We start from the raw sequence: 8,655 nt of genomic DNA, 5'->3' as shown, positions 1-8,655 counted from the left end.
TTTTCATAAAACCAATGGGTGATTTTCTTTAATATTTTTTGTTAAAAACTCCAGTTTGTTTTCCAGAGACATCAGCTTCTTTGTGTAGTTAGCTCCCCCTAGGATCCTCAAGACTATCCAGATATGGGGTTGGTGTTATCAATCCAATTTATTAATTTCGTCCTCAGAGAGGAGGAAGCCACATCCACCATAGACCCTTTTGGCCATCTGGATAACTTCTACTCTCTCCTGTCTCCTCAGCTCTGTCTTGGTTTCCCCAGAGAGAGAAGTTTACTGTCTTGTGTGCCCTGAAACTAATACCCAAGAGATAACTAGAAATCCTTAGGGAAGTTTCTCAAGTCCTCCTAGGACTAGCCAGGGACAGAATAATCCTAAGCATCAGGCCAGGCACGGCAAGCTGGAGCAGGGGTAGAACAGATTGAAGTTCTTTACCGCAAAGGAGTAAACCACACTGTAGAGGGAAAATAAATAGAGGAGCCCAGGGTAGCAGAATCCAGGCCCAAGGGCCACATCGACTATAGGAGCAGCGGGCGGCCTGGGGGCCCTGGCACTCTAGTCCCAGCAGCTTGCCACATCAGCCACTGAGGAAGAGACGCTTGTAGGCCTTGTTCATCTGTTCCAAGAAGATGAAGGTGAGGACAGTGTGGGGGCCCAGTCGGGCATAGTACGGTGTGAAGCCCTTCCACAGGCTGAAGAAGCCCTCGTACCGCACGACTTTCATCAGAACATCCTAGACAGACAGGCAGGCAGGCAAGCGCTGGGGCGAGGACATGGCCTCTATACCCAGCTCCCTTCATAGCCCTCCCAGGGCACCCGCACACTCTGACCCGAGCCCCCCGCCCCGCCTCCTCACCAGCCCATTCTTGTACTCCGGCTTCCCATCGATCATTCGCATATTTTGGATCCTGAAAGAGAGGAAGTACGTGCATGAAAGACAGAAAGAAGGCCCTCCAAAAGTTCTCCAATCCCAGGCTACGGGCTCACCTAGTTTTGACGATGTCCACAGGCATGGAAGCAGCAGTGGTGACGAGGCCACTGATCATGCTGGCACAGAAGTGGCACAGAATATTGTCAGAGAAGTAGCCTGAGAGGGGGAGCAGAAGGTGGCAGTCAACTCTCAGGTAGCTCAGGCTGGACTGGGCATGGAGTATTCAGCTCTGGGTCTCTCTCACCTGAGTCCAGCAAGAACTGCTTGGATTGGGAGTAGGAGGCAAGCTGGGCAGCGTTGACAACGACAGCTCGAGCCATGGTAGGGATGCAACCCTGAGGCGAGAGGATGGAGGCAATGGAGAGAGGGTCAAAAACACCAGAGACTTGACCCTACACCCCCTGGGACTCCAACCCCTTTGCTCACCCGCCACAGCGTGGGGACTCCCTCTTCCCTGGCAATTCGAATTAGGGCATTAAACACGTTTTTGTAGCCACGGCGCTGATCAGCTGGAAGCCTGGGGAAAGGGCAGGGAAAAGTCATGGTCAGGACCGTTTAGGGTCCATAGGAACAAAGAAAGGGAGGCCCGAGCAGGTCCGTGTCCTGATGTAGAACTTGGCTAACAAAAATATGTAAAACCTAATCCTTTTGTTCTACATTCCAGGAATGGGGCTGGGGTTAGACCTGGAACTCACCGGCCATCGGCAGTCATCCTGATAAGCGCCACCTCTGCTGGCGTTCCCACAAATGCCCCAGTTGCACCTGCCGTCATGCCAATCAGGGCCTTCAGCAGAAAGCCAGGGGGTGTACCGTCAGCCCCGGTCAGGCGTTCAAACAACACGGTATAGATGCCAAGACGAGTAGTGGTGTAGGTGGCCTGGCGGAGCAGGCCAGCTGACAGCCTGAGGAGAAATGTCAGCACCGCGTATCAGGCCAAGGCCTGGACCTGCCAACCCACAGCCTCCCTTCCCAAACTGAGGCCCCAGTACCCAGTATAAATGCCCTTCAGTCCTTCTGCCTTCAGGATGCTGGTGAGGGCGTGGAAGCTGGTTTTGTACTCTCGAGTCTTGGCCCCTTCACCACTCAACTGCATCCGGTTCTTCACCAAGTCCAGAGGCTGCACGAAAACTGTAGCACCCATCCTGAAGTGAGGCAGTAAGGCAAGGAGTCAGGTTGGCTGGTCCAGGTCGACCAGTGTCTACTGCAACCCGGCAGCAAAAAGTTACAAGGGTCAGGGTCTGACGGGCAGCTAAAGATTCAGGAGGCTGGTGGGTATGTGCGTAAAGGTGTGCACGGAAGGCAACGTGCCAGAAAAAAAGTCCAGTTGTCCAGTAAGAACCATGCAAATCAAAATGCTTCAGGCAGTTCCTTAGAGTTCGAGCAGAACTGTACTGCAGGCAGCCTAAGGAGGAGTGGAGAGGGCATCCACAACCTAGGACCCACCCCAAGCTAGACCCACAACACAAACACAAACATGCACAGTGGAGCAATGGTGGTTGGAAACATGGGGCAATGACCCTGCAATGGGTGACTAGGTCCTGGCAGGCCATCAGGCACCTCGCAAATCTCAGGACATCATGGTGACCCCGCACCAGCTCAATTTACTGCAACATACCCCGAGATGCCCTGGACCCAGTTGCTTGCGCCCGTCCCTTCCTCCTTTTCCCTATCCCTGGGGCCTGAGCTTACCCAGCCAGGCCCCCAAACAGGAACTTGACGGACTTAGGGGAGGTACGGGGCTTCCCGTCCATCCGGCCAGCCCCGGGACTCGCCGTTGCCGCCATCTCCCCTTGACGGCCCTCGACTTTGGGTCCCGAGCACGCACAGCCCCGCTCGCGCCCAAGGTGACACCAGCGCGCAACAGGGCGAGGGCGCGCGCGCGCACGCCCCTCCGACAGGCAAGTCCGGCTCCTAGCGAAGCTTGTGGGGGGGGGGGGGAGGACGAGCGCAGGCGCGTAGCGCAAAGACGGCCGGGAATCGGGCGGGGCTAGGATGCGTGAGTGAAGGGGCGTTGCTGATTTAGGAAGCCACTCTGTGTCTCCCACCCTTCCCGAACTGGAATCGCGGGAAACTAGTTTGTTTGAAAATCTCGCGAGAACGAGTGAGTCAACCCAGTTAGGGCTAGGAGGCTTCTCGCGATAAGTTTCCACGGCGAGAGGGGGTGGTGGTGGTGGTGGTGGTGGTGGTGGTGGAGAAGGTGATGAGCGCTCTCGCGATATTTGAAGGTACCGCAGCTACCAGACGGAGAGGTTTGTAAACAGGGCAGCTCCTCGATCTCGGGCGCTGAGGGGAAAATTAATTAGATCGTCTTCTGGGCCTCGGAGCTCCCTCCGTCTCCGCGGGAACTCTCTTTCGGCCGGCCTTTTAGGACCGGAAGTCCTCCGTCCTGAGCGTCCAATACTGGAAGCGGCCTTTCTTTACCGGAAACCCTTTTCCAGGGGGATCGGAAGACAGCCTACCTGGCCGGAAGTCCCACCTCTTTGAGATTCCCCCACCCTTCCTGAAGTTTTTCTGTTACCTGTTTGTCTTCTTCGTTTTATTTCTGCATCAGAGAAAGATACATTTTCTCCCTCCCAGCTCCACTAAGCTGGTTTTATCCCTTACTTCCCGAGTCGCAGTTCTTTCCCCGACGCCCCCATGTAGCTGAGAAGTGGGACCTGGGGGTGGTTGGACCCCTGGGATCCTTAAGGAGAGGCAGAGAGGGCGCAGAACTTGGCTTCTCCTACTATCAGGACGCGACCTCCTCAACCTCACACACACAGACACACACACACACCCGCTGCCATGCACCCTGCGGCCTTCCCGCTTCCTGTTGTTGTGGCTACTGTGCTGTGGGGAGCATCCCCTATCCGAGGGCTTATTCGAGCGGTGAGTCTAAGGGTCGGATGGGGGAAGGGCGCTGTAAAGGGGGTTCAGGATGAAGAGAAAAAACGGACTATTTTGTCTGCAGATCTCCGAGCACAATGCCAGCATGGACTTTGCAGACCTCCCAGCTCTGTTTGGGGCTTCCCTGAGCGAGGAGGGACTCCAGGTGATGCGCTCGTTTCCGTATAGTCTCTATCCTGGGCAGGGGTTGAGTAGCCCTGCTCTGGATCAAACTGGAGGTAGGAAATAGTCGAGTTAGTAACGGAATGCTTTGGGCTGTGGCTAGAGCCCAGTGGTAGGGTGCCCACCTAACGTAGTGAAATTGAATAGCCAACAACACAGCCCCCCCCCCTCCAAATACCTAAGGCCATGACCATGCCCAATACAGAAATAGAGTCCAGAGTCTAGAGGTAGAAGGCAGTGTCCTAGAACTGTCAGAGTTGAGAGGGAGACTGCAGAGTGAATTAAGATAAAGAGCAGGTGCTTATCAGTCACGTCTCTAGAGCTACTTACAGTTTGTATGGATGGTCTTTCTGTGACCCTTATCAGTCACGTCTCTAGAGCTACTTACAGTTTGTATGGACGGTCTTTCTGTGACCCATAGTAAAATGGGTCCTAGAAGTTAAGGTAGAGCTGTTGTGTTAACTAGTCAGTGAAGTAAGCATGTCTGTAGTTTATTACAGAGTTCTTGCCACATAGGAAGAACTCAGTTGGACCACAGATAGCAGTAGTTGTTTGTAAGATGGGTTATTGGAAAATGAAGCAAATAGAATGTGCTCTTTGTACTTAAAGATGAATGTGAAAAAATTTGGTGAAAATGGCATGAACAAGTAGCAAGCTGAATTATCAGTGGGGAACTGGGGTAAAAAAGAGAACTAAATTAGTCTAGAATTTGAGAAGTCGAGGGAGCCTCTGGTAAAGGGATGTTGTATACTGTAATTGCATCTTCAGGAAGCTGAGAGACGTAGATTCCGCTTTTCGTTTGGTTTTTTAGACAGGTTTCTCTGTGTAACCCTGGCTGTCATGAACTCTGTGTAGATCAGGCTGGCCTCCAACTCAAAGACCTGCCTGCCTGCCTCTGCTTTCCAGGTCTGGGATTAAATGCATGCATCACCTGAGATGTAGATTCTGATTTGAGTGGGATGCTCAGACCTCAAGACTATGTAATGAGGGTAGAGCTGCAGAATACAGATAGTGTGTGTGTTATGCTTGATAGGCCCTGTGGGAGGCAGAATGTAAAGATGGAAAATCCAAGTGTTTGCATTTGTCCCTCAGGGGTTCCTTGTGGAGGCTCACCCAGAAAATGCCTGCAGCCCCATTGCCCCGCCACCCTCAGCCCCGATCAACGGGTCAGTCTTTATTGCACTGCTTCGAAGATTCGACTGCAACTTTGACCTCAAGGTTGCTAAATGTGGAATGGGAGCTGGTAAGCAGGGTAAATGACACTGGGAGTGAGGAAAGGCAAGGGTTATGACTCCTCTCCCTGCTGTCTCCTTAGGTCCTAAATGCTCAGAAGGCCGGGTATGGTGCAGCCGTGGTACACAACGTGAAGTCCAATGAGCTTCTGAACATGGTGTGGAATAGTGGTAAGGCTGGGGAGTCTGTACCACTGGGCTGTCAGTAGACCTAGAGACTAGTTCAGTGGGTGGGGTGGGCAAGAGTGTCAAATGCCAGTTCCAGGGAATTGAGTGGAAGGCTAAAGCCCTACTGTCCTGCTCCCTACAGAGGAAATCCAACAGCAGATTTGGATCCCATCTGTATTTATCGGAGAGAGAAGTGCAGAGTACCTACGAGCACTTTTTGTCTATGAGAAGGGGTAGGACATATGCCTTTTCCCACTCTTCTCCCACCCTTTCCATGGCAGCCTAGAACCCAGGCCTCACTCCCCTACCCACACAGGCTCAGGCCCTTACTCACCTTTTTTCCTTTCACTTCACCCATGCCTTCTCCCAATCCAGTTACCTGGTATTGCTTGGCTTGAGGCTTGTCTTTTTCCTCAGGGCTCGGGTGCTTCTGGTTCCAGACAGTAGCTTCCCCTTGGGCTATTATCTCATTCCTTTCACTGGGATTGTAGGACTGCTGGTTTTAGCCATGGGAGCAGTACTGGTAAGTAGCCATGGGAAGAACTTAGAAGACCAGACTGGGTCTGGAGATGGGAAGTGGGGTTGGGGTGGTTGTTGAATTTTCCATTTTTTTTTTTTTCTTAAACCCTAGTGCACTTTCCCTTTTACCCCTAGATAGTTCGTTGTATCCAACACCGCAAACGGCTCCAGCGGAACCGACTTACCAAAGAGCAACTGAAACAGATTCCTACCCATGACTATCAAAAGGGTAAGGGCATGGGAACAGGGCCCATCTTAAAGAGGTACAAAGAGCAATGAGGTGTTAGAAGATGCCATTTTTGCTTCTCTTACACACTGCCAGCCACAAGTAAATGGTTAGAGCGGGAGCTAGAAAGCAAAGATGATTAAGTAAAATTTTGACCTTATGTGTGAGGGCATGGAGTAGAAAGATGTAAGGAGCTGGGAGGACTCAAAACAGGTGAGGGGTTGGGTCATCTAGCCCTGGAGCCTCCAGTGCCATATAAGGCTATAGCAGAAGCCTTGTCCCTCCCACTTCTGCTTTCCCCCTCCTACCCTCCCCCCAACCCACTTCCCTTCTTATCTCTCCTTGCCCCCTCTAGCCCCAAGTTTTTCTATGTCCTGCCCTAAGAGCTTGCACTGGCTTGGTAAAACCTAGAAAAGCAATCGTTATAGGTTTTAACTCTGACCTCCCATAGTGAGCTCCAAATGGCTCAGTGAATCCATTCCTTCTCCCAGGAGATCAATACGATGTCTGTGCCATCTGTCTGGATGAGTATGAGGATGGGGACAAGCTTCGGGTACTGCCTTGTGCTCATGGTGAGACCACTACCTTTGCCTGTGCCCCTGCCCCATCTGCAGAGACCAGGTGCTTCACATACTCCTCTCCATAGCCTATCATTGCCGCTGTGTGGACCCCTGGCTCACTCAGACCCGGAAGACTTGCCCCATCTGCAAACAGCCTGTCCATCGGGGTCCTGGGGATGAAGAGCAGGAGGAAGAGACTCAGGGGCAAGAGGAAGGTGATGAAGAAGGGGAGCCAAGGGACCAACCTGCTTCAGAGTGGACCCCACTCCTGGGCTCTAGCCCTACTCTTCCCACCTCCTTTGGATCCCTAGCCCCAGCACCCCTGGTCTTTCCTGGGCCCTCCACAGACCCCTCACCCTCTCCATCTGCTGCCCTGGCCTGAAACTTCCTACACTTGGCACCTCTGGTGATCCTATTTGCACAAACTCTTCCTCCAGTCTTAATAAGCTAAGGGATAGGGGACATTTCCACCCTAGGTTCTCAAACCCCTCTTCCTTTTGAGGTGGCTGGGAGCCATAGGACATTGGTCTTCACTTCTTGGGTTAATAAAATTGTTTTTGTGGACAAAGGGTATTAAGATCATTTTTATACAGGTGAAATTGTGGAAAAGAATCACTTCGTGAGATTAACTTGTCAGGGGACAGCCCCAGCTGCATTTGGTATGACTCAGGGAGGGAAGCCCCACCTACACAGATGACTCAAGCAGCCCTGCCTCACCCGCAGGCTTGGACCCATTCTCTTGTCTGGATGGCTATGTTCCATTACAGAGTCAACTGGGCCTCTAAGAGAAAGAGACTATAGAGGGGCCCAGGCCATCTGACTGGGTACATGGAAGAGTACCTACTTAGTCCTGGGGGCTGAAAAGTAGGAAAATGGGAAGGAATGCGAAGAGTTCAGTCTGGACACAGCCAAGAAGCAAATAGCTAAGTTCAGTGGCATGGGCCACAGTGCCTGTCTCCAACTAATACCCCAAGTGCAAAACCACACAGGACCTTGTTAGTAGAATCTTTTTTATTCAGAAAAAAAAAAAAAAAACAATTTTTTTCCAAACACACACAGGAGGGGGTATGGGTAAGGGGAGGTATCTGTCTGTCCAGCCCCAGCCCCCGGCCCATGTGGTTTTGGCAGCAATAAGGGAAATGGGGTAATGGCCCAAAAAATAATGGTATGTGTGTGTATGGAAAGAAAGGGTGCAAAAGCTGAAGGGAGCGGTGGGGGAGGGGACAGATGAGGTCAGTACTGGGAACGCCGCAGATGGGAGGCCATTTCATAACATTTCTTGTTGATCAAACCACCGTGGACACCTTCTTTGCCCATCAGCAGGACTAGCGCTGGAGGAAAAAGAAAGGAGGCTAGGACCCAGGTGTCACAATTCAACCCTGCCAGCTGTTGAGCAGCTGTCCAGCCCTGGGGGCTGTAACCTAACCTCATTCCTCCCAACCAGCTACCCCCCACACACAGGCAAGCTGTCAGTCAACCTAAAACAATAGAGCTTTTCAAAGGAGGAAAAAATTCAGCTTAAAGACTAGTAAAAAAAAAGGCAAAATTAGAGGTCACAGGCTGTAAGCTGCCGTGGATGAGCTTCCTGCCTCTCAGGCTTTTACAGAACTCCAAGACCAGAGCCAATGCTGACTTAAGATCCCAACAGTCTATACCAAGTGAGCTAATCTCTAAGCTTAAGGAAGGAAGGGATTTAAAAGGTAACTCAGTTTTTTTTTACAAGATGGGGAGCCATAGGCAGAGCCCAAGGACTCTCCAAGGTTCCCACATCCAGCAGACTTCAAGAAAACCCTGTTTGCGACCTTCTCATTGAGGGACCACAGAAAACCCCAAACGACTAACAAAAAAGGAGATACATTAGGGGTGCACAGAAACTCACTCTTGGCAGTCATGGTGACAGTGACATTGAAGGTGGGGGCTCCTCCGGTGCTCTTGGTACGAAGATCCATTGTAAATTCCCCATCCTGCAGCAGT

The 8,655-nt window shown here is 51.8% G+C and overlaps 2 protein-coding genes and 1 long non-coding RNA gene across 5 annotated transcripts; 1 reads left to right on the top strand and 2 right to left on the bottom strand.

The window, feature by feature from the left end:
- Positions 1 to 2,858, bottom strand: Slc25a11 (solute carrier family 25 member 11). The gene is made up of 8 exons (XM_005349665.2): positions 2,618 to 2,858; positions 1,918 to 2,070; positions 1,624 to 1,830; positions 1,355 to 1,445; positions 1,173 to 1,263; positions 985 to 1,084; positions 854 to 905; positions 1 to 730 (listed from the first exon to the last, which is right to left on the bottom strand). The coding sequence occupies exons 1-8, from the start codon at positions 2,710 to 2,712 to the stop codon at positions 575 to 577; spliced, it is 945 nt and encodes a 314-aa protein (XP_005349722.1). The 5' UTR covers positions 2,713 to 2,858; the 3' UTR covers positions 1 to 574.
- Positions 2,859 to 3,086: 228 nt separating this feature from the next.
- Positions 3,087 to 7,249, top strand: Rnf167 (ring finger protein 167). 3 transcript variants are annotated; one of them, XM_005349662.2, is made up of 9 exons: positions 3,087 to 3,177; positions 3,879 to 3,959; positions 5,069 to 5,194; positions 5,292 to 5,379; positions 5,519 to 5,609; positions 5,794 to 5,899; positions 6,031 to 6,124; positions 6,613 to 6,693; positions 6,768 to 7,249. In XM_005349662.2, exons 2-9 carry the CDS (start codon positions 3,900 to 3,902, stop codon positions 7,061 to 7,063), a joined length of 942 nt encoding a protein of 313 aa, XP_005349719.1. In that variant the 5' UTR covers positions 3,087 to 3,177; positions 3,879 to 3,899; the 3' UTR covers positions 7,064 to 7,249. The 3 variants fall into 3 exon arrangements, with proteins under 3 accessions (XP_005349719.1, XP_005349718.1, XP_026636746.1); XM_005349661.2 differs by having other exon boundaries at positions 3,097 to 3,796; XM_026780945.1 differs by lacking the exons at positions 3,087 to 3,177; positions 3,879 to 3,959 and adding an exon at positions 3,977 to 4,032.
- Positions 7,250 to 7,677: 428 nt separating this feature from the next.
- Positions 7,678 to 8,649, bottom strand: LOC113456347. The gene is made up of 2 exons (XR_003377170.1): positions 8,561 to 8,649; positions 7,678 to 8,012 (listed from the first exon to the last, which is right to left on the bottom strand). It is a non-coding gene; the product is annotated as an uncharacterized LOC113456347 (long non-coding RNA).
- Between the last annotated feature and the right edge of the window lie 6 nt (positions 8,650 to 8,655).

The sequence above is a fragment of the Microtus ochrogaster genome, chromosome 7 (assembly GCF_000317375.1).
Source record: "Microtus ochrogaster isolate Prairie Vole_2 chromosome 7, MicOch1.0, whole genome shotgun sequence".
NCBI lineage: Eukaryota > Metazoa > Chordata > Mammalia > Rodentia > Cricetidae > Microtus > Microtus ochrogaster.
This window is presented reverse-complemented; position numbering and strand designations above follow the sequence as displayed.

Bases quoted from the DNA above. Each gene is read 5' to 3' on its own strand.
- Slc25a11 (XM_005349665.2), bottom strand. From the start codon at position 2,712: ATGGCGGCAACGGCGAGTCCCGGGGCTGGCCGGATGGACGGGAAGCCC. The intron at 1,831-1,917 runs GTACTGGGGCCT...ATTTCTCCTCAG, and splicing joins CTGAAGGGCATTTATACTGG to GCTGTCAGCTGGCCTGCTCC. The intron at 731-853 runs GTGAGGAGGCGG...CTGTCTGTCTAG, and splicing joins CGGAGTACAAGAATGGGCTG to GATGTTCTGATGAAAGTCGT.
- Rnf167 (XM_005349661.2), top strand. From the start codon at position 3,713: ATGCACCCTGCGGCCTTCCCGCTTCCTGTTGTTGTGGCTACTGTGCTG. The intron at 3,797-3,878 runs GTGAGTCTAAGG...TTTTGTCTGCAG, and splicing joins TCCGAGGGCTTATTCGAGCG to ATCTCCGAGCACAATGCCAG. The intron at 5,610-5,793 runs GTAGGACATATG...CTTTTTCCTCAG, and splicing joins CTTTTTGTCTATGAGAAGGG to GGCTCGGGTGCTTCTGGTTC.